This window comes from Neodiprion virginianus, chromosome 5 (genome assembly GCF_021901495.1).
Source record: "Neodiprion virginianus isolate iyNeoVirg1 chromosome 5, iyNeoVirg1.1, whole genome shotgun sequence".
NCBI classification, from domain to species: Eukaryota; Metazoa; Arthropoda; class Insecta; order Hymenoptera; family Diprionidae; genus Neodiprion; species Neodiprion virginianus.
In genome coordinates this window covers 31235910-31260754 of record NC_060881.1, presented here as the reverse complement: position 1 = coordinate 31260754, position 24845 = coordinate 31235910, and the positions used below count along the sequence as shown (strand labels likewise).

The following is a 24845-nucleotide window of genomic DNA, read 5'->3' as shown; positions in this document are numbered from 1 at the left end:
AACGAGCCAGTCGCTGATTATTGAGTAGTTTACAGAGAAATACCTACATACTTCGAAACAGTAAGATAAAGCAGTAGAGAAGATTTAAAAAAAAAAAAAACAAAAAAAAAAAAAACCACACACTTCATAAAAAAGATTATCATCAGAGCGTAGAATTATTTCTTAATAATTTATACTCAATAATTTTAAAATTCATTCTCGTTCTGTTGTAGGATTATTTATTTATTTTTTTCTTTCTTCATCTTCTTCTTCTTCTTCCTCTTTTTAACCGAATGTCAAAATGAAATTATTCCGTTCGTTTACTCATCATTGTTATCAACTATTATTTGCGCACCTGTTGATTTACACTTCGCGCTAAAAAATATGTGTAACTGTGTACTTATAATCGCATATATTGATCTTCTTCTTCATTTATTTTTTTTTTCTCATCTTCATAATCCTTCAAAGTACTATTCGAGAATTCGATTGCACTACGAATAATACATGTGTACAGAGAGATGAGATAGAGAGACAGATTATAATTAATAATTTCGCGTGAGAATAAAAGAAAAAAAAAAAAAATATTCATATCTAATAATAATAATACATAATAATAAACCGTAAATAAATTCTTAGTTTTAATCTAAGATTTTCATCGTAATATTTTTATATTGCTATAGCTTAGTTATTTTTTTTTTTTTGTGTGTTTTTTTTTTTTCATGATCACTAGTTTTTCCTCAGACTCTTTTCACATTATGGCCTCGTTCTAACGATCATATTACAGTATAATTTATTTACATCATAATATGGCTGGTAGAGCGAAAGGTCTTGCGGTTGTTGCAAACGTGACGAAGTGCATATTATTTTCTTTTTTCGTTTTTCAACAAAATTTTTCTGCCGCGTAACTAATTGAAAAGTAAAATTATTATTTGTTAATTTTCAACGCCCGCGAGAGTTGTAATTGATGATTTGAACGAAATGTCAGAGATTCGTTGGAGATATAATTATTATATAATTATTATCATAGGTACTTTTGAGAGAGAAATTTATTATTTCCTATCACCAGATGAAACACCATGTCAGTAGAATCGATAGAAAAGGGATAGTCGGACTATCCGTTACTCTGATGAAAACGTTTTGTTTTGTTTTTGTTTTTTTTTTTTCTTTTTTTGCGGTTTGCAATTTTTTTTTCACCGTTTTTCTCTTTTTCGTTTCTACTACTGTTGAACCTTTTCGTGAGGACGTTTTACTTTCTTTTTTTTTTTTATTGTTTTGTTCTTCGCCTTATTTTCTTCCGATTTTCCTCGGTGCGTTATTGATTAAGATTGTTTGGAGGTAAGTCTCAAAGTACAGAGACGGCAACTTTTTAAAATCATAATCTTTCATTTGTACGCATAAAATTCATTATCAACTTGTTTGTACATTTATGAAAACGAAAAAAGGCAAAACTTATAATGGTAAAAAATTGTTCAACGAGCGTTCAGCTATAAATGCATCCACGTATGGTATCTTGAAATGCATGGAAATATAATCGATTGTATTTCTCCTTTTTTTTTCTTTTCTTTTTTTTTTTTTCACGATCAATACGAATCAATCGAAGATCAATACACAGCACAGGGCGATTAGAAAAGTTCTATAAAACAATATCGTCACACATTTTTCCCTTGTCGATAACTATTTTCTAAATTCCTATCAATAAATTATACGTTATTTCTAACATTATTATTGATATTATTATTATTAATATTATTATGACTATTATTAATTAATGATAAATTGTCGTCATTTCAATCTGTGTTCACTCTCTCTCGTTCTCTCTCAATGTCTCATTTACTCACTCGCACTCTCATGATTTACGAGAGGAAAATTGATTCTCAATTTTTAATTTTCATAAAATATTAAACATACAATTACAATATATACCTAAAAAGAATCTATAAAAGAGCCTACTGATAGTCATTATCTAAAATCTGTTTTCCGTTCTCCATGCATTTAAGATGTTCCATAAGCATTTTATACTTAAACTCACCACGTGGCGCGATGTTTTCATTCAATATTTAATTTCTATCGCTAAATTTTTTTTTTCTTTTCTCTTCCGTTTTTTCTTATAAATTTTGTTCTTTCGTTTTTTATTATTATTTTTTTTTTCCATTTTCTTCTTTTTATCGACAAAGAAACGAGCCGCCCGATAAAATCATTTCTGAAAAGCTCGATTTTGTTTATCCCTGCATTAGCAGTAGCAACAACGACGAAACGTGGCAACAAAAAAATAAATAAACTAAATAGAAACAAATGATCTTACATAATTGAAAAATTATTGTTCAGTAGAAATTGCGACGTACTTATCATCAAATTATTATTACTATCGTGATCATTATTGTTACTATTACTATTATTATTAATATTATTAATATTATTTTTTGACACTTGAGAAAGCCGAAATCGTAAACTAGTCATGTGCGGGGAAGAAAGTGTGCTTGAAATTTGTTCTTCTACGTTCAATAGGAATGTCCAAAAGAAATTTCATACAATTATGAAACGAGACTGTTTACTTTTTTCAAAGTTCTCACAAGATTGGCTATTCATTTTCGTTCTACAATACCACGTTTTGTCCACACGTGCACGTACTTGTTGTATAAATTGACAATTTTCGGAACTTATCAATTTTTCCATAGAAATACAAACAGTGGTGAGAAAAAAAAAAAATAAAAATAAAAACCAATGAAACGAAATTGGTATGGAAATTGAACAAACAACAATGCGTAACAACTAAAACAGTGAAGTACCATCAGAGAAGAGCGCGACGGACAACTTTGAAGAAAAGGCGCGAAGTGTGAAAGGGGAAAAAAAAAACAACAACCTTGTCAAATACGGGAAGGAAGTATGCGAAAAATCGTAAGCTCTGAGCTTCGATCTTACATACCAGGGCGATATTATTTCTAAATGTAAAATGGTATCGCCCTAGTTTCGCACGTGTGTAACATGCAAATCCCTACAGAGGTGATTACACGACGAGCCTTGGACTAGAATTTAATGTGAAATTTCCCACAGCACAGGAGCAGCCCGTGTTAAACAGTTATTAAAAAATAGTATCTTGTTATAAATTCACAATGGGCATAACAATCGTCACCATTTAGTCACAGTCTGTCTCGAACAAGCTTTTTTTTTTTTTTTTATTTATTTATTCTTTTCTATTCATAGGTATGACCGCCTAATTTTAAAGTCCGTGTGCAAGAAAACTTAAAAGCATAAAACATCTTGGATCAACTATGTGTTTTGTCAAATAAGGAGTATTCGTATTAATATTAATGACAGAACTGTTAGAGGAATGACGAATGCAACGCATCATGATGAGTGAAAAAGTATTATTGTGAAGGAAATATTTTCTTTCTCACTTTCTTTTCTCTCTCTCTCTCCCTCTCTCTCTCTCTCTTTCTCTCTCTCACTCTCTCTTTCGCAATGGCAGCAGCAGAAACGACAGCGGTGGTGAGAACAACAGCAGCAGCAATAGAAGTGAAGGTTTCGACGAAAATCGAAGGTACGAAGTGAAATACAATTTGCAACTATTTCTGTTTTAGAAGATTGTCTATGCCACGTCGTTTATATTTGACCTCTTCCGCCCCAAAAAGAAAATGAAGCAAATTTTAACATGACCAAAGAAGAAATGAAATATAAAAAAAAAAAAAAAAAAACAAACAAACATGACAAATAATGTTTGTTGCTTTGAATTTTTCTTTCCGTTCATACGTTTCATTTGTTTTCTTTGTTACCTACGCTTATTTTCGTCTTGTTCTTTTAAATTATTATTATTATTATTAAATTAATATAATAACGCGTGATCAGGGAGCGTCGTTTAACGACACCCAACAGATATACTTGTATTCATCAATCGTTAACCATAGTCAACTACGCAACTCAATTAACACCCGTTAATATATCTTCATTTATTTCATCATCATCATTTTATATATCATTAAATTGCCTACATAGATCACGCAGCGACAAATATCGATTATTTCACTCGACGTTCTTCTTCTCATTTTCTGTAATTTCTTCTCTTCTTTTTTTTTTTTCTTTTGTCGTCAATATTTTTTTTAATTATTCTTTTTTGAATTTTTTTTTGTTTTTTAATTTTTTTTTGTCATATTTTCTTCTTCTATTTTTCCCCCCTTCTTCTTCTTCTTCTTCTTCTTCTTCTTCTTCTTCTTCTTCCTTTCGTCGCTGTCTCTGTATTATTTCTTCTAAGTCTCGCCTCGTGTCTTTACTACTCTCCCCCCCCCTCCCCGCCCTTTTTTCCCGCCCCTACCCAAATCTCCTCAGTTTGCCGTACGTTTACCAGAACGTATATCCACCTTCTGTTCCACCTCCAAGGAACGAACCTTTCTTTTGCGATAAAGCGACACTGTGACCAGCCATGGCAGCTAACTGCGCTGCATTCGCTGCTACTCCCGGTGGTGGTGGTGGCAATACTTGTTGCGAGATTCCGTCGAATCTTGCTCCCTCAAATCCGTTCTGTATGAAAGGTATTTTAAAGCGTAACTTTATATTTTAACTTGTCGAGAGATTAATTGAACAATTCTAATATAAAAAATAATAAGACAATCGCTTTTCCCCCGGACGAAAATTTTGACCATAATTATTGTGTTACCTTATAACTTTGGAGTGTCCCTATAAATTTTTCTAGACATACAATCTTTGATAACTAATAATTTTTTATAAAGTTGTACTATGAAAGCATCCCACAAATTACTCACAGGAACCATGATCGTTGGCCTAACAGGGGCGGGTTGCATCGCAGCTGCTGGATAATAGGCGGCAGCTGTAGCTAGCGGAGGATAGTACTGAAGTGGTCCATAGGCTGCTGGATATCCAGCTAGATAACCGCCCGGATAGCCTTGACCATACATCGGCTGGTACATCTGGAAAAGAGTGAAAGTGTAACGTCGAACAAATCATGAAGTAGAGCTGTCAGTCCAAGTTAAATTTCAGGGGAAAATCTCACCATGGGATGAGTGAGGGTTTGATCATACGTTGGCGGTGGCGGACCCTGGGTAGCGTAGAGCTGTGGCTGGTTGGGGAAGACCCCATACGGCGAGGCTCCTGCAACTGTTCGAAAAGTAATCGTCAGTTCCGAGGATTATTTTATTTGGCTATCGGGCCTAATGGAGAGTGAAATAAGCGAATGAAAACGCTCCTCAGTTCGCAAAAGTTGATTTTTCCAACACCTGCTCGAAAAGTTCGATCTTCGAAACCTCTGAAGCGTCCGTTACGGTAGAACGAGATTAGCGCCGCGCACAACTGAAGTCCTCGGTTTTCGACACTAGGACTTTCTTTGGCGCATGCGCACTTTCGGATGACTCAATTTTACTTTGAGTGTCATTGAGCGTAAGTTACTTAACCTAATCCCAATTTTGCGCGCAGTGTTACCTTCGTTGCTTCTCGAATCAAATTTCCACTCGTATGTGTTGGAAAAAAATATCGTGTACCAAACGTGCGGATAAGCGATATCCGAGTTGTGTGATTACAACGCTCGTCTAAGTCGCGGCATAAGCTGCAAACTTCACACTCGTCGGAAAACCGCCAACTCTGCGCACTTCTGACTAGTGCTGTGCCATTAATCGGTTAATCGGCAGCTTCGACTGATCGATTAATTGAGTTTTTCGATTCATCGTTTTTCCAATAAATCGATAAATCATCGAAACCATCGATTAGGATTAATTGGAAAATCGATTAACGGAAATCGTCGATTAATCGATTAATCGAAAGAGCGATTAATATAAAAACGCGATTAACCGATTAATCTAACAGCACCACTTCTAACACAATTATATAGGTATACTAAATTGGTGTTTACGTTCGGTGAAAAGCTGATATCTTACCGCCATATGTAGCAGGCTGAGCTGGCGCTGGCACGAAGCCGGTTGGTGGATGAGGTGCGACGGGGTAAGCTGAAACACAAGTCAAATCCAACTCTAGTCTTAGCTCTTTGTAACGATGTAAAGATATTTTTTGCGGCATGTGTCACGCATTTAGCACTTTTTTCTTCTTTTTTTCTCTCTCTCTCTCTTTCTCTCGAGTACAGACAAAAGTCGGTGACACTCGATCAAAGAAAGACAAAACAGGAAAGAAAAACAAAAAAAAAAAGATGTACAAACTCAGATATCTAGCGTGTTGCGGATGGTTCGAGTTTCGGTACAAAACCGGGGTTGGAATCACAATACTTTCGCTATTGTTTTAAACAGAATGACAAACGGTTCCTGATAAAATAGGATGAACCGATCGATCCACCTCCGATTCTACCTTGACTCGAGCCATGTGTATATTATTGATCGGTGACGTGTTTTTTTTATTTTTTTTTTATTTCTCATTTTCTTCTTCTTTTCACTTTCTCGTTTTCCTTATTACTCCGCACTTTCGAATCCATGATATTTTTCTGTTCGTCGATGATTGCAATTGTCGGATACACATAAACATATACGTATACTTATACAGTATACACATATATTGTATATGTAATTTCTACCATGCACACCTTAGAATATTAATTAGTATATATATACATATTCATATATATATGCGTGAGTGTGTATATGTATATGTATATATGTGCGTGTGGATGTGATATCCGAAAAATTGTTAATCGACCGTGCGCATGATTGTTGAATAGCCGCGATTCATTTTGAATTTCATAGTGCGTGAAAAAAAGGGAGTTTAAAAAATTCCAAGTCACCGTCCAATCGCAATATACCTTATAGTTTAATAAAGTATGTAATATCTTACACGTAACATACACTGGTATATATTAAATTACTAAACTGAAGCTCAAATGAGTTAGTGACTATATAATATAAATGAAACTGATGAACAATGAGAAACGATAATAATCGGAGTTATAAATAAAACGAAAGAACAAGAAGGAAAAGTATAGGGCAAAAAAAAAAAAAAAAAAACTGGGAAAATAATTGAGATCATTTATTATTATGATAAACGAAAAGAACGCAATCGAAAAAACAAAAAGAAAACCACGCCCCGCATCCGTCCTTCTATTCCCTTACTCTGTGAGTGACGGAGAAACTTCTGTAGGTATTTACTCGTTTTCATTTCAACCTTGATAATTAATGACCGTTATATATATTCGGAGTAACGAATTGACTGACGGAAATGGTGCTTCAAAGTACGTATGCGCAGAATTAAAACCGTCTTACATCTCGAGAGGGAAATCATTGTTGAAGAAATGTGTGAGTACAAAAATGAGAATGAGATAACATATGTTTCTTATTATTTTTTAATTTTTGATTGTTGATTTTTTTTTTTCTCCAACATTATTTCATATTATTTTTCATTTTTTCCGTCCATTTTGACAAAGGTTAAATAAATTACAGCAGCATAATCTCCCCGTCCGAAGTAAGATAGTTTTGACAATTGTCAACGACCTACCTTCACCAATTATACTATAATAATATGTTTTAATAATAATAATATATAATAAAAACTGATCTCAAAAGCAATTATATATTTTAGCGTTACACAATCAAAGTATATAAGCTAAATACATTCTTTCTAAAAATAAAAAACGAAAAAAAAACAAAAAAAAAAAAAAAAGGAAAAAGAAGAAGAATAAAAATGAATGTGAGTTCAAAGTAAGAAAAATCTGTAACTCGGAAATGAAGCAATTAGGTTCTCTCTTTTTTTGTAAACTATATTATAAAGATAATAATGAACGTGTATGAAAGTTCAATCGAGAACAAAGAAAAGGCAGAAAAAAGAAAAAAAAAAAATCGAAAACGAGTGAAAAATGATAAATCAAGCCATATAATTGTTTTTTAACCCATTAACGCCCAATAGTTCATTACATCAGAGGACATATTTCATTTTATTATATGAATATTTAATCTCGACGCGAAACCATCGATATTTGAATTATAAAAAATCACATTCTTATACATGTATATTTATATGGTCCCCTTTTTTTTCTCAGATATTGCAATCGATCGTGGGTGTGAAATTTTTTATTATTTTTCAATAACTTTTCTCGATCCGTAAAATAGCGGCGTTGTTGTATAATATACAATAATAGGCATTAATAGGTCAATTATATAGGTAATATATATATTATTTAATGCCCCGAAAACATTCTTAAATTCAGTATACAATATATTAACTGAATATATAATTATATACGTTCGAGCTGTGAGTAGTGTGTAAATATACAATAAAGTACAGTGGTACAATGAATAATAATAATAATATATTAAATTTCCACACATCCACAAGATTCAGCAAACAACAAATCTCTGCATATATATATATATATATATATATATATATATATATATATATATATATATATCCAATATATTAGATAAATTCCAAACATCATTAAACATACGGGTCATTTATTATTTGATTATGGATTTTTTTTTTCGTTTATTTGGCTCTTTAGTTTATTTATTTATTTTGTCTTTTCTAAAATCGATCTAACCTGGCGATTATTTACCGTATAATAAATTGTGCATATATTTAATGATAATTGGGACCTGTGCAGTATTCAATCTAATTTTCTTACAACACACGTTCCTAACTATATATTTTTACTGACTCTGTTTACAACATTTTCATTGTCAGATAAATTATGCATATATTATTGTTGTTATTATTTTTTTCTTTCTTCATTCATTATCGTAACGATCTTATAAATCAAGAAACTCTAGACCAATGCAAAAACACCCAAATTCTCTCTTTAATTCTTTCTTTCTTTTTTTTTTTTTTGTTTTTCTTTTTGCTTTTCTACACTTCGCCGTGGCCGTAGCAAACGCGATAAAGCAACGTCGCAGATGCTACGGATCGGCGCCAAAGTATAAGATTTTTGGACGTTATCATCATCATCATCATCATCATCATCACCATCATCATCATCATCATCATCATCATCATCATCATCACCATCATCATCAACATCATCATCATCATCGTCATCATTATCATCATCATCAGCAGCATTTTCTAACATATAGACGTCAGCCCACACCAAATTTTCCATAACCGTATGCGCAAACTTAGTAAAAGGTTTCGAGTATCAATATCGTCGAGTTCTTTACACTTGAATGATCGATACGATTGAAAAGAAAGTCATTCAAGTTGCATGTTGGGTAATTCCTCAAATCCTTTTACCGCGAGCAAGGCGTTTCAATCAAATCGTAAATGTGTTTTTTACTCGCCATACAGCTACGATGCCAACGTTATCGCATATCGCGTCGTTTGGTCAATTTATACGCGAAAATCTGGAAGAGTGAAACTTATCAGGCTGAGTGACCGACTGCGCATGCTCAAAATCGTTGAACTCTATTGGTAGGGGAGATCGTACAGCAAAATTTAACAGTTTTTTACATTTTCCTGAAAAACTGCTATCAATGGATAAAAAATTACTTGACCATCGTGTAGAGCGGAAAATTCTACATCGAATTGCGTCCTCATATGTCGGTAACGGAATCGGATTAACAAATGAAGAAAAAAGAAATTCCACTTATCGACAGTATCTGGGGAATTCTGGTGCAATAATTTCTATTTTCTTAATTTGTCAATCCTATTCCGATTCCGACATATGAGGACACAATTCGATGTAGAATTTTCCACTCTACACGGTGGTCAAATCGTTTTTCATTTATCGGTAACAGTTTTTGAGGAAAACGCAAAAAACGTCAAACTTTGCTGGTTTCTCGAAACATCGGCTGTGCAGCTCAAAAATGACTAGAGAATAGAGCATAGACTTATAAAGATAGACTGAGCGCTCTTACGAGCCGCTTGAAGCAAACATTTAAAGGACAGAAATATGCCGGGAGTACTCCTTTCTCTCTCTGACGATATTCGTGGCGGGGATCGAGGCGGTAGAGGAGAATGAGGCGAAATTATGCGCCTATATCTGTAGCTGTTCCACTTCCACTGCTCCGATGTCTCCCACCATGACGCTGATTGAAAAGAGAGAGCAGTACTCCCGGTATATCTCTGTCCTTTATATGTAATTGTCAGTGCCTCTTGTAGGAGCGCTCAGTCTATCTTTATAAGGCTATGGATTAGAGTTCCTGAGGGTCGAATAACGAACTAACACGAACGCGAAAATACAGCCATATCTCGAATATATTCAATTTGGACCAATTTTGACCGGACTATAAATTTCGCGAAGCCTTCTCTATTCGCTAAACATCAATTATTCGAGATCTGCTTCAACTAAAAACAAAATCGTATCACCTACTTAACCTTTATAAGTCGAATTTTACAGCTGAAAGCTTGAGGTGGCCAGCCTGCATGAATGCCTGACAAAACTCGCGCATGCGCAGTCGGACGGTCAATCTGCTGAGTTTCACCGCTTCCTATGTGAGTAAAAAAATCCATTTCCGATTCTGAATTCTGCGGGGCAAACGAATCGTGCGCTATTTTCAAGTTCGCATCGTAGCTGTACACTCGTCTCACGTTATAAGGCCGATCGCGGAATCGTCGGGAGATTTTTTTTCGATAAACGTTATACCGCAAACTTCCGAATTCAACGCGTTTAGGAAAAGCGGCCTTATAAACCGCAAGACGATTGCACGTTATGTATAATAAAAAAGAAAACAATATATGAAAAAACAAATGAAAAATATCAACCCAAAAAAACATATGTATATATTATTTTTACAAAAAAGCTAAGTGGTATAAGTTCACTCGAATGTACATTTTTACTATATGATGTATGTAATTAACGTTTATAACAATGATGCTCCGTGCGTCAAAGCTGAAGAAAAATATGTAAAGAAAAAATAACAAACCTCAGTTATGCTTCGGCGCGGTTGAAAATTTGACAACTGTTTGTTAAATTTTTTTCTAGTCTGTGCAAAAATTGGTAAATTTTTTTTTTTTTTTTCGTTACTTCTTTCTTTTACGTTCATTACCCGTTTGTCACGTTTCTTTTATACTTTTCTTTACTTTCGCTTCGGGCCCACGAAACATCATTATTTTTATTAAGCTCACTATTAACTGCAGAGAATATACATATAGGTATAAACTTTATGGGTGCATCTTTTGTTTTCACCTATAGGAAAAAACAAATAGACATGCAGCAACAACGTGCTATGTATACACGTAATATAAATATAGCATTAGAAAAGAAACCTTCGTCTGCACCTTTCGCGTGCAATCTGGTTTATCATTTTTCTTACCGCATGCACGTAGGCTGGCATTATTTTTTATATTTTATATTTAATTCGTGGCTGTGAAAAGATATGAAAATAACACGAGAAAATTTTTCGTTCCATCTACTCGACTGGGTAAAGAAGCGAGATAAACGAAATATCGTTGAAAAGGTGACGACGGAGGGATTAATTCCTATAAATATTTAAATAGATAGATGTATCATTCCGCAAGACAAATGAAAATTTCTTAAAAAAGACCATGCAATCAAAAACAATTCAGTAAACAGCAAACAGCAAACAGCGTCGTTCTTTTCCTTCTTTTTTTTTTATCTCTTCATTTTTCTCCAACTGTTGTAAACTTTGTACAAATTTTTAAGAGAGTTTTTCGCGTTTTTTTTTTTTCTTTTCGCTCGTCTCTTCGACCGCGTGAAATCGAACGGAAGAACGCCGAAAAGGACTCGAATGAATATTGCGGGTCCGTAAGTTGGATGTGAAGAGAGAAGACAAAAAAAAAAAATTAGAAAAAGAACAAGCGTAATTAATATTTTTCTTTAAATTCTTAAAAGGGGTGCTCGACGTTTTTTTTTTTTTTCAAAAACGTGATAAAATACTTCTATAATCGACATGCGTTGATCAACCATGCGCACAGATGCCTCGTCGCCTTCGCCGGATTCATTTGTTGTTAAAAAAAAAATTTAAACAACACAATACGAATTCTTGTATACACGTTATGTATATACAATAAATACGCGAGAACGAAGACTAAAATAATAAGGCGTATGAGCGCAGAGATAATCATTTTATATATGTAATAGTATTAATTACCATAGAAACTATGCATATCATGCAGCTTATGGAAACAAAATAATAATATCTTCATACAATAATAATCTAAAAGACAAGAAAAGGAAATCGAATTACGTACCGAAAATACTTTAATGCATCGTAGACATAATTTGTTTAAAACTTCGTTAGCATCGGTTTGGAATATTCTCTCAATACGCGACGGATTTTACGACCGTTATCAATGTTTTTGTTTTTCTTTTCGTTCACTTTTCGATTTTCAATTAAATTCGATCACCGTTAATTTTTCCATACATGCATACAAGTGCATACATACATATATAATTCGTTGTATACGTATACATATACATATATATATATATATATGCATAAAATGCACGTAAATGTATCTTTTTACTATTATTATCATACAATGACCAAAGGCTATGAGAAAGACTAGAACAATGTTTTTTTTTTTTTTTTCGTAACTACGGTTCGCGTGTAACGAATTATACCTATATTGTTCATGTAGTAAACAATCTCGAAAGAACAAAATACTATTTATTGCAATTAATATACATACATGCATATATATATATATATATATATATATATACATATACATATACATATATGTGCATATATATATATATGCTAGTTATATTTGAATCATGCAATATTGACTACAAGTTTCTTTTGTTATATTTTCGAATTGTTTCAAAATATTGTAAAAATTTGAGAACCTTTTTTTTTTTTTTTTTTTTTCTTTCCTCCCCGTACGTTTAGTACAAGGTATCCTTAATTGGTTATACATATACAAAAACTTGTAATCAAGAATAAAAGCGTCATGCACTATAGTGTTAAAAGTGAGCTACTTCGATGGAGAAAAGAAACGTTGTTAAAGTCGAGCTTTTACATTATATTTTCGTCCCTCTCTCCGGCGTAATACTGTGTCCCGGTAAAATTTTGGTCGAATAATTATCAGACGCAAATTCAGAAACTGCTGCAATACTGTCGTACGAATATTTACATTCGCGATATTGATATTATTTTCAGAACGGTATATTTTTATTGTCAAGTTTCGTTTCGCCGGGTCACGGATACAGCCTTCAAAATAAAAATAAATAAATATGTGAAAAAAAATAAACAAATAAAATAAATAAATAATAATCTTTTTCTAAGCAAACAACCAATACCACAATCTCAGTACAACTTTTTAACGATACGTCGAAATCGATGATATATCTGTAGCCATGCATCATCATCATCATCATCGTCATCATCATTATCGTCATCGTCATCGTTATCGTTATAGCTTCGGTACACAGGTAATACCAATTTCGGCGTATCGATAATACATAGTAAGTGTTTTTTTTTTTTTTTTTTTTTCTTTCCTTTTCCTTCATCGGCCACAACCACACGACAATTGAACCAGCCCGACGAGAAATTTTTTTTTCTCTTACTTTTTTCTTTCTTCCCATATACAGTAACAGAGTACTGAGAAGAAAATTGTCGGTTTTATACATATGTATTACATGTGTAATGAAATTAATCGCTCGAAATTTCGGTTGTAAATTAATCAGCCGTAGGAAAAAAAAATCACTTACTTTATATATATGCAAATATATATATATATACATATATATATACTTGTGTGCATATTTATATTTATATATATGTATGTATGTATACATATATATACATATATAGTAATGTAAAGATATACATTCTGGTACGTATTTAATAATAATAATAATAATAATAATAATAATGATAATATAATAATATTAATAACAACGCGCGTACGCAAAGAATCGACGTCTAATTTATACGCGTGTAAAAACGGACGTGTAATCTTGTCCTTATACATATATATATATATACATATATATATATATATACATATATATTTTTTTTATTTCTTATATTCCACCAGAAACGATCAACCCTTTCGACTCTCAGCGTACGCGGGCGTTATATATTATAAGTGTGGGCGTGCGTATGTATGCATACACATATATATATGTATGTATATGTATCTATACATAGGAATGTGTATACATATGCCTAGAGCGTAATAAAAATACGCATTGTTTGTATATCGTACATATGATTTCGATTCGAGAGGAGAAGAATGACAAGAAAAAAAAAATAAAATAAAATAAAATAAAATAAAATCCGACCCGTTCAGAAATTGCTGTACACGATTTTTCCATTACCTGATATTATATATCAGGTGGTATACGGTTATTCTGTTTTATTACGCTCAGATATATATATACATATATTATATATATATGTAGATTAGACCTGTCCTTAAGAAGGGCAAAATCGGATTTTAATCGTCTTACCCCCCAAATTGGTTCGAAATAATTCGAAAAAAATGGCGGGATTTTTTAAAAATTTTCCCTCCATATTTACCCAAGCCTAGGAAGCCTTACTTTTTCCCACAAGAAAAGCATTGGTTTTTCGGGATTTTTAATCGTTCTTTTTACCGCTGCCGTAATTATCAGCTAAAAAATCGCTAATTCTCAGAAAATGTTGACAGTTATGTTACCTTTTCGTCCAATTTTTTTGGAATTCGATACAAGCATTTTTGGGCTAGATCGATCGACTCTTTTCCGCGTTTTAAGTGAATAAAGATGTGATCGATCTAGTCCAAAAATGCTTGCATCGAATTCCAAAAAATTGGACAAAAGGATAACACAACTGTCAACATTTTCTGAGAATTTGCGATTTTTTAGCTGATAATTACGGTAACGGTAAAAAAACGATTAAAAATCCCGAAAAACCGTTGCTGTTCTTATGGGAAAAAGTATGGGGGTAAGACCATTAAAATTCGATTTTGCCCTTATTAAGGATAGGTCTGATGTAGATATATCATATATATGGCAATGTATGTATACGTACATGTATGTATATCCCGTCACCCTGAAGTTCGGACGTTTTGTGATACAATCAATATCGAATCGATAATTATTACATTTTCTTCCTATAATACACGCGCGTTTCAATAAGCTGGAAAAAAAAAAAAAAAAAACGTAGAAAAGACAACAATATTACGTTTCGTCTATTGTAATTGAAAATTTATGTATGCGCGTATGAAGCAAAAGGCGCAGGTACCGAATTAACGTTAAACTCCATGCTTATTGAAAACAGACTTACGAATTATTTGTTCATTTATTTACTTTACTTTATTCACAATTTTTCCCAACGATCCTAGCACGTACAGGGTGGCGATCGATATAATGCGTTAATATATATATAGATTATACATACGTACACGTGTGTACTATATAATATATACATATACATACAGATATATGCATAGACACTAATAGGCACATAGACATGTAGTGAGTTAATTTAATATATATATATATATATAATATATAGAGAAGGTTTAGGTAGATACGTGGCTTAGTCTGGACTTGCGTCGCTCGCTCGTTGGCTCCACCTACTGACTTGGATCAATCCGCTGCAAACACATCGACACCCTGCACAACCTTGGCCTCTATATCCTCACACTTTGAGACGATAACCACCAGCACTAACCCGTCTTCGTTTGTTTTTTTTTTTTTTCATTTTTTTTCCGTTCCTTGTTGTTTTTACATTAATTATATTTTTTTCGGTTCTCGTTTTTCGCCGTCGAATTCGTTTTCACGGTAATCATACGTATACTCTTCTTTTTTCTTTTTTGAAGATATATTTTTTATTTATTTTTTGTTTTTTTTTTTTTTTTTGTCGTCGCTTGTTGTTTCGTTCGTTCGTTCGCTTTTTGTTTCGGCGACGTTTCGCGCGCTGAAATATCGTACTCGCGTTTATAACGAGAAAAAAAAAAAAAAAAAACGCCCCGGGACTTCCGCGTGTCGAATTATGAACGCTGATTTATCGATATCGCAATACTCGAACTGGCTATCAATCAGTGCTATATATCTGTACACGTAATCTCGAGGTAATTTTAAATGCCAAATTGTACGTGTGTGTATATATATTTATATATAGATATATATATTTTTTTATCACGAAACTTTAGACGCTGATTTATTAACGGTAAGATACAAGGGTGTGTCCGAAAAAATATAATCCGCTCGATAATTAATTGCAGCTAAGAAGAGTGTAATTGTCTGTTCTTGTTCTTTTTTTTTTTTTTTTTCAAGCTTTCGGTACCATCTTCGGATGGGTAAAAATGTCGATACGTACATGTATTCTATTTTTTTAATATTCGTCGTGACATCGAGTCAAATTAATTATCATCGTTTAACTGTTAAGTAAAATTATCATCTAACCATCAAGTAGGATCATCGTTAAACTGTCGAGTGGAATTTGCATAGAGTTTTATTAGTCACTTTCCTTCCGTTGAAGGTTAACGAACTGTAATGTACGAATACAGAACGTCAGAAGGATATGCAAATTGGGTTAATTTTCATTGGAATATATTGAAATCAGAACTAATTCGAGTCACACCCTCATTAGACCTTATAAGATGACATAAACGATGATTCAACGGTACTCCGTGGCAGTTATTTTTCTTCAGCTAGCTAATAAAGTTAAACATCTCGCGAAGAGAATCGATTACGATTGCCATCTTTTTTTTTTTTTTTTTATCTTTCACTTTGTCAAGAAGCTGCGTAAGTTTAACGAACCAAGGAATTCGTTCTGTTAGATTTGTGTGTAATAAAAATATTTCGTTGCACGCGTTTTTCGGTTTTATGAATTGAGCTTCTTTTCTTTTTTCTCCAAGTCTGAGCTTGCAGCGCTTTGAAATATCGAATACCGACTGATGGTCGTTCTTTACAGTTTTTTCACAAAATTTTACACTATCCCGTCCTTTTCTTCAATTGCATTCTTTAAGGAGGAGATGGGAAAAGCTGACTTTTTACTTTCCTTTCGCTGAACGTCTAACGATCACACGGTTTAAATGAAAGTATGGATGCAAAAAACCGTAAAAAAAAATAGAAGAAAAAAGAAGAAAACGCCAGGCATACCCTATAGGACCTTTTCCTTAGGACGAAAAGTATTGCTAGGAGAGACGAACCGAACTCCGTTGAAATATCCGGCGGTAGGTAGGTACCTGAAAATTAATCAAAAAAAAAAAAGAAAAAAAGGATCGACCTTAACTTACTCCCGGGAGTCATTTGTCATGACTTTCACACCGATTTGTTTCTTCTTCTCTTGGGTGAAATTAAATTTCGTACCGAAGATGTTAACCATGCATCTTGTTGAGAATGGTTTTATTTTATTTTTTTTCAAACTGTAAAGAAACCACACCAGACGTTTCAATTAAAGATTCGGCAATCGGAATACAACTAAGGAATCTGTATTCTAGTTACAATTATTATCAATTCAAAGGCTTTGGAGTGTTGAAACATCATTTATTCAATCATTATTGAGTGTGCGGATACTTCGGTTGTCCCTATAATAATTTTAAATTGCATGAGACACCGGCGGGATGAAAAATGCCGAGATAACGACCGATTGCGCAGAATTGTGGGAACGTTTTCTCGCTCAACGTTGCGGTGAAATATTTCATGCTACCATCAGCCATACTTTGGACCGTAAGTCGTTATGCGAATATCGTGAAAACCGTTCTAAGGTCGTTTGGCTCATATGTAGAGAACAATTTATCGTCATTGATATTTTTCAGTATTATTTTCAGAAATTTCATAGTTACGGACGTTACAAAAAACCAAATTTTTTTTGCCATCAACGATTATAATGAAATAATTCTTAACTCAGGATATATTACGGATATAGAGAATGTAGTCCCCAAGTTACGAATTCTTGGATACAGAGAAACACCGTTTGACAAAAAACAGACATTTTCCAATGGCCGCGCGACTTTGAGAATTCTTAAAATAAGTAAAACATACGAAAATCAAGAATACGTTTCTGCGGACCGGAATTAAACACAATCAAACATATTCGTAAACAATATCCGAGGTTCCAATTTATCATACAGAATACCCGATTTATTTTTATTTTTTTTTTTTTATCTTTTTTTTTTTTTAATTCCATTTTCATGATAAAAGTCTTCAAGCGTAATGAAACAAGATGTGTAATTCGTATTTTTGTTCCATTTCGTCAGACAAAAGCGCAACGCTTGTTTAACATGTATTTAATGACGATATTGAGCTTGGAAGCTAGGCAACATAATATCAGCGTAAAGTTTTCACTCGACCGTTCGATTCGTGGACATGTTTTACGGATATTGTGAAATAACGATCGCTTAGAAACTGAGCGAAAGACGTTCCTCCGCGAATCATAACTCATAAAAGAGATGCGGGGTATACGTGGGTACATTTAATTTCTATCCAGGTTCTCTCCAAGGCCGGTGGCCATTTTGTATATTCCTACACACTAGAATCGCGTCGTCGGTAGGTCGGCCGGAGTATTGATCTACTTGGTGGGATGTGCATTGCAAGTTTTTCGAACGAATTTATGCTGCATCCCGATTCGTTCCGGACGCGGTTTTTATGACACGCTCAATCGATACGCGTAAGCCCGATCCGAATACGATTGATATTTACCGAGCGGGATTCGATTGCTTCAGTATTGAGCGGATTTTCCGCACCTAACAATCGCTCATTACTTACACCGAGTACGTTAATTATCCTTGGAGAGGAATGGACGTGCGTTAGGCTCGCTAATTTTCAACGATTCTCTTCCGTTTGTCGCGTCTACTTTTCACCTAATTTTCGAACGTTTCTTTTTTTTCCTCTCTGTCTCTCTCTCTTTCTCTCTCTTTCTCTATTTTTTAGATCACATCGAAAATATTCCCTATCTATCTCATCTCTCTTTTTCTCTCTATTTCTTCTCGTATATTATAATATTGTTGAAAACGTAATAATCGTGAGGTAATTTCATTCGATATTATAGTGATATTTTGCTGGATAATTACCTTTTTTGTCAGTCATTATTGCTCAAACGGTATTTTTGCGCACGGATTATTTATTCAATCTAATAATTATTTTCGTTAAAATCACCAAATATTTCTACTTGTGTTTCGAGTTTAGAATACGAGAATATGGCTGCTTGACACTTGACACTTGAGACACACGCGCTACTCCACCTGACGGACGGACTACGACTTCAACGAACCAACCGCCTCGCACTCTACCCAAGATGTATAGATTGGCGACTCTGTGCTACCGGCTAGCGTCCAACTTTTGCGCCTATCAAATATCGTCTAACTATCGTAGTTCCAAAGTTTTTCGTTCTTTACGATTTGTCTTTAATTAGAGCTTAAAATGGTATTTAAATTAACAAAGAACTTTCGTCTCCCTATTTTCACACACCCATATCAATGAGAAAATAATACTTTGCCAATTTGTGTCTTTAGGTTATATCGAAAGAAATCATATTTCATCAATTTGCCTTGAAATAATTCGTTCGTATTTTATTTTAATTAAAGTAAAATTTAGTACGTAATCTCACTGTAATATAATAATACTGTATTTCAGTGCATATTCTTCTGAGATTTTTGTTTTTATTTATACATATTCTGACGATGAAATTTGTAGAATTATTCGCGGGCAAATCGAATCGTTTGAATTCAGTTCTGCGCGCGTTGCTCATTGTTGCGCCCTCCGACGCTGCCGTACGGCTCGCCTAGAAACAGCTGTATCATGCATTTGCTGTTAATTTGAGTGGAGAAAAGTGAGGTTACGTTTCTCTTGTTCATCGTCAAGTATTACACATATCAAAAATAATGGCTCAAATTTTCGGTGAAATTGTTGAGCCGGAATCACGAGCCTTTTGGGACGACGACGAGCTCGATGCTTCGCAATTGTAATTATCCGTAGTCGATTTTAAACTATTCAACGCTAAAGAACGTGTCCATTGATTAGACTGAACGTTCAGCAAAGACATGAAATATCTATCTATTTTATAGCCAGTATCAACTACGATGGTCCGGAGACAACGTGATGCCGTCGTCGATAAAGACTTTCCTTATTGTCGAAGGAAGCGTCGTATCTGGTATTCTAACTTTGTAGGATCTATGGATTTTGGTATCATTGTAATAGAATTACCGCTCTGCAGTACTCTAATGGGAAAGAAGAGTATTTTTTCGAAACCATCGTAATCGAGGTTTCTGTTTCAGACTTCACGAGAATGTGCAGCGTCGGCAGAGGCGAGAACGAAATATGCATTATAGAGCATGGAAGATTCAAAGCATCGAATATTTATAAAATCAACAACGATTTGTACGCCTGTCTCGTCAGTCCGGATCTGGACGCGAAACACTCGACCGAATTCATTGCGACGGTAACTGAATTGTATTCAATTTATTTCATTGTCTGCAATCTGCTTAAAATTGTTCGTACTGATAATATCGTGATCGTTATTACTCAGTGACTTCATGATGTTCGAAAATTGACCGTTAATTCGGGAAACATGCAATCGACTTTCTCAAGATAGTTCGGAATTTGAATGATTGAAAAAAAATCGTACTGCGATTGCGCGCGATAATTTCAAATTGTGTTTTTCAGTTGACGGATTTTCTGCTGAACGCCGAGAAGATAATAACTCTCACATGCCAGCACGTTTCGTCGTACAAATCAGACGTCGCGCCGATTTTGCCGTCTTTTCTCCAATCGCTGTCCACCAAAAGCGGTAAATCGCCGTTGATTGACGTCGAACGTGTCAAACAACCCAATATAGTTCATGGAATTGCAGCTGGAGGTTTGTATTTGTAATATTATATCTTAAATGGCCAACCGTTTTTTGCCATCAGTTCCGTGTGGGAAAATTCATTATCCTCAACCGATAAAATTATTCACATTCCAGTAATGTCGTATGCTGAAATATTCGAACTCTCTGCTGTGCTGTACGTACTTTACGTGGAAGAGTTTCTACTCGATTCGGAGACAGCTATGCCCTTGGTGAAATTGTTTTCTGCCATTCCAGGTAGTCTATTACACGATCCAGTCTTCAAGCAGAGTAGTTTTAGCAGCAGAGGTAATTTGTACATGTAGATCATAATGTCGTTTGTGCCTTCTTTGATAAACTTTGTAATAAAAATTATTATTTCCGTACCTCATTTTCTTGTGATTCGAATAATTTTATACTTGCTTGGATTCTCAGAAGCGGGACATCTTGAGATTGGATTGAAGTTAGAGATTGTTGACATGTCAATATTTTGTTGGTACATATCTCACTTTTATTATCAATAATAGCAATTGATATTCCTGAATTTTTAATATGATATTGTACACTTTGTGAAAATGATCAACACCTTGGCGATTATTTTACATATGTATTTAATTGTAATTTACTGATTTATAGTATTTATAAAAAATTTCCATACAGCTGTATCCGAAGCGATTGAAAATCAAATGTATTTGATCTATTGTGAAGAAATGAAACTACTATTGATAAGAGATAATGGTCGACTGTAGTAGGAGAGACGGATTTTCGTACCTGTCACTATTGCTTAAATTTAGCAATATCGCTTGCTTAATGCCACGCTTTTCTTCATCTATGATATCATTTAGTATATTCTTTTCACCTAGATATTGATTTATGAATCAATAATAAATTGCTAGCAATTTTTTACAAAATGAATTTCATGCATGACCGGAAAATGAGTACATAACAACATCAACATGGGATTCCGGTACAAAGTTCACAATTTGCATAAACCTAACCGTAATTCTACATCGTAAACCTAGGAATCGTCGGTCTGTTAGGGCGGGTAATAAGCTCTCTGTGTCGTAGATGGCGGTGCTGGGTTCCCAGGTTGAAAATATGTTGTCGCTGCAGGGTATGGAAAGGGTTGGAACGTGGGTGGAGCGAGAGCTGGTGCTGGCGGTCGAATTGCACCTGATGAATTGAAGGGATGCATAGCCGAAACGATGTGATTAATCGCCGTGACGGACGGCGGTGGAACGGAAATATTTGTCGGCGGGAATACAGGGGGATAGGCCGTCGAAGATGGTGTAAAAGTAGCGGGGTACGGAGGAAAGTGAGCCGGTATTTCAACTGGCTTTGAACCATCGGTAGCATCCGCGTTTGAGGAGCCGTTTACGGCACTGGAGGTAACTTCAATTTTTGAAATTTTATTCGGTGTTGCTGTGAATAAGATAATTATTAACAAACGTTTGACAAATTTTCTTTCATTTGAAATAGTCTTGAACAATAGCTTTGTCGTGTAAGATTTAATATTCGGTTTGTTCGAAAATTATAATTGAATGATAAAATATGTTAGGATATACCTGGAGCACTAGCGGCAACGTCGTTAGCAGTGGGTATTGTGGCCCATTCTCTATTTCCTTCATGAGTCGACACAAGCGGCGGAGAATCCGGTGCCTTCGCATTGTTTGCTTGCGAGTATAGGTCTAAAACTTGATGGCAAATATCTGTAATTGACAAGATTGATTTTAAGCAAACATGTTGGAGCCTGTAACAGTTGTTATGCTATGGATGTTTGCAGTTATAGACCTATACTACAATCATCTTCGAACCTTCAAGTAAATCCATGGTCACGTCTTCGACGAACATGTCCCACCATCTGAGATGCTTTGGGAGCCTTCCGTTCCAGTCGACAACTTCGAATTTGCTCAATTTACCAGCAAGGTACATGAGAGCAACAGCTATGATTTCCGGTTCCCATTGCAAGGAGAGTGTAGTACAGAGGCTGTAACGGTAAAGTGCAAGAAAATATGTTAAAGCTAAATAATCAATTAATATGAAAGTTTTCAGAAAGATTAAAGTGAAAATTGTTGAAGTTACACCTGTCATTTACAAACGTCCACGCCATTTGCACCATTTTTTGTAGTTTGTTCTTATCACCTGAAAAGTCGAGAAGAATAATAGCTGTGATTAGGTAGCAATAAAAATTTTATATCGATATCGCATGTAGAAAACACGTGCCTTTCAGACACTTTGCATATTTCAATAGGTAGCTATACGGGTGTTCGACTTGCAAGTCGAATTTGATTGTTTGTAAAAGAATCCTTTCCAGCGTCATCACTTCCTCCTGCAAATACATTAAAAATAAATGTTGGTACGGTTTCAAAATAACAAATTGAATAAATTGACATCTACAAATCAATTCAAGGCTTGAAAATCACTCACCTTTGGATCTTCTCCAAAAGTCAGAAACTTTTGATCACTAAGTAACGTCTTAGCAGTTTTTATAATGTCTTTGCATTTTTTAGGTGTTTCTTCAACCTTTCCGGCAAGAAATAAGCAGCAACAGGCTGTGACCTGTGTAAGATAATGAAGAATTAAATATGAATCGGTGCATAGAGTAAATCTAAATCTAAAGCAGTTTGGATATGCACTTACATATCTAGGAAAATTCTTAAACGAGTGAAACATGTAGAATCTGTGAAAGTACACAACACCGGTCGCCATAGTGTTATATCCAAGGTCCATCTTCGTTCCAGTGTCAATAATGAACCTAGCGCCTTCCTTGCGGTATCGACACTCTGTCTCGTAGTCAATACCATCCTGAATCGATGGTGTATTGCGGAGCTCTTTTTTCTCGTAGTACCAGCACGGCATTTTGAATGTCTATATAAGTTTATAAAGATATTTTCTTTGTGTTCATTCAAGAAAACTTTGAACGAAATTACACTTCTCAAAGTTTGACTGACTGCCCTTTAATACTTAGTTAAAAATTTCGGACTGTTTGAGAATATTTTCAAAATATATTTGAATGCGATTCACTTGCGGAACATGATTACCGAAGGCTAATGGGTTTCAGATTCTGAACACATATGGGTTAAGTCAGGCTTTGCGCCTATCTTGCAGGTTAGAATAGTTCACCATAATCAGAACAATCACATTTTGAATTTTTTAATCAATATCAGCAAAAGTATTTATTGGCTATTCTTCGTAAATTCTGTGCTTCAAAATTACGCGTTAAACTAACACATACACTCATTATTTGAACCACTTAACGCGAACAATTGTAAATAGTGGAAAATAAACTACTTACGCTGGAATCGCAATTCTAAATAGAACTTATAGAAGCGTATCTGCAGTCCTTCGAGGTGGGGGACAAGTTTTCCTGTAGTCAGCGCCACTCACCTTGCCGTGGTTGCCATCAGTACTAAAGAGACTAATAAGGAATTGGTAGCGGCAAAATCGAATTTAGAGTAAGGAATACTTTTTCACGTATTATAAAATTATTACTAAAAGGAAGGTGATTAAATAGATGATTCAATTAGACTAGTTTATATTTGATGTCTTACACATAATATGTTTGCGCTAAGTTCGCTAAATCTCGTGTGTTGAGCTCGATATTTTCATGTAAGAAATACATCTTTTACATTTTTTGGAAACCTATGCCGTACAGATGTTACGGTGAAACAATTTAATACATAGCAGTTTGCTTTTCTGGACATATTTGCTTACAAACACTTTAAAACACTTTATATCAAAGCTATAAGAGCGAACGCCATGAATCAACAGGTAGTTGTGAAATGTAACAAAATATAAGATGGCGGTGGCATTATCAGTGTACTGCGAATTGGCCGCGACCACGGTCTTGCCCCTATACAACATTATCACGAAGCGTTGACTGAGGATATTTTCAGCACTGATCTCTGCCTATAGTAGAGATCAGTGATTTTTAGTCAACGTTCTAGTATTGGCTGGCATTGAAGGTTTTCGGTGCAGCCGCCGTGTAAAGTCATAGACTTATAAAGATAGACTGAGCGCTCTTATGAGCTGCTTGAATCAAAAATTTAAAGGACAGAAATATGCCGGGAGTACTCCTTTCTCTCTCCCTGACGATATTTGAGGCGCGGATTGAGGCGGCAGAGGAGAATGAGGTGAAATTATGCGCCTGTATCTATAGCTGTTCCACTTCCCTATATGTAATTGTCAGTGCCTCTTATAGGAGCGCTCAGTCTATCATTATAATTCTATGTGTAGAGTGCAGTACTATCCCAGAGATATAAACTT

At 34.5% G+C, this 24845-nt stretch overlaps 3 protein-coding genes across 4 annotated transcripts; 1 reads left to right on the top strand and 2 right to left on the bottom strand.

The window, feature by feature from the left end:
• Positions 1-1190: 1190 nt before the first annotated feature.
• On the bottom strand, positions 1191-19026 carry LOC124305652 (DAZ-associated protein 2-like). 2 transcript variants are annotated; one of them, XM_046765255.1, is made up of 5 exons: positions 18829-19026; positions 5859-5927; positions 4982-5085; positions 4734-4898; positions 1191-4491 (listed from the first exon to the last, which is right to left on the bottom strand). In XM_046765255.1, the coding sequence occupies exons 1-5, from the start codon at positions 18842-18844 to the stop codon at positions 4312-4314; spliced, it is 534 nt and encodes a 177-aa protein (XP_046621211.1). In that variant the 5' UTR covers positions 18845-19026; the 3' UTR covers positions 1191-4311. The 2 variants fall into 2 exon arrangements, with proteins under 2 accessions (XP_046621211.1, XP_046621212.1); XM_046765256.1 differs by lacking the exon at positions 5859-5927.
• Positions 19027-19503: 477 nt separating this feature from the next.
• LOC124304862 (uncharacterized) lies at positions 19504-22470 on the top strand. The gene is made up of 6 exons (XM_046763580.1): positions 19504-19718; positions 19822-19907; positions 20032-20195; positions 20420-20612; positions 20718-20888; positions 22363-22470. Exons 1-6 carry the CDS (start codon positions 19639-19641, stop codon positions 22401-22403), a joined length of 735 nt encoding a protein of 244 aa, XP_046619536.1. The 5' UTR covers positions 19504-19638; the 3' UTR covers positions 22404-22470.
• Positions 21110-23438, bottom strand: LOC124304861 (cyclin-K). The gene is made up of 7 exons (XM_046763579.1): positions 23220-23438; positions 23007-23138; positions 22803-22908; positions 22664-22721; positions 22394-22566; positions 22145-22288; positions 21110-22001 (listed from the first exon to the last, which is right to left on the bottom strand). Exons 1-7 carry the CDS (start codon positions 23436-23438, stop codon positions 21616-21618), a joined length of 1218 nt encoding a protein of 405 aa, XP_046619535.1. The 3' UTR covers positions 21110-21615.
• Positions 23439-24845: the final 1407 nt, after the last annotated feature.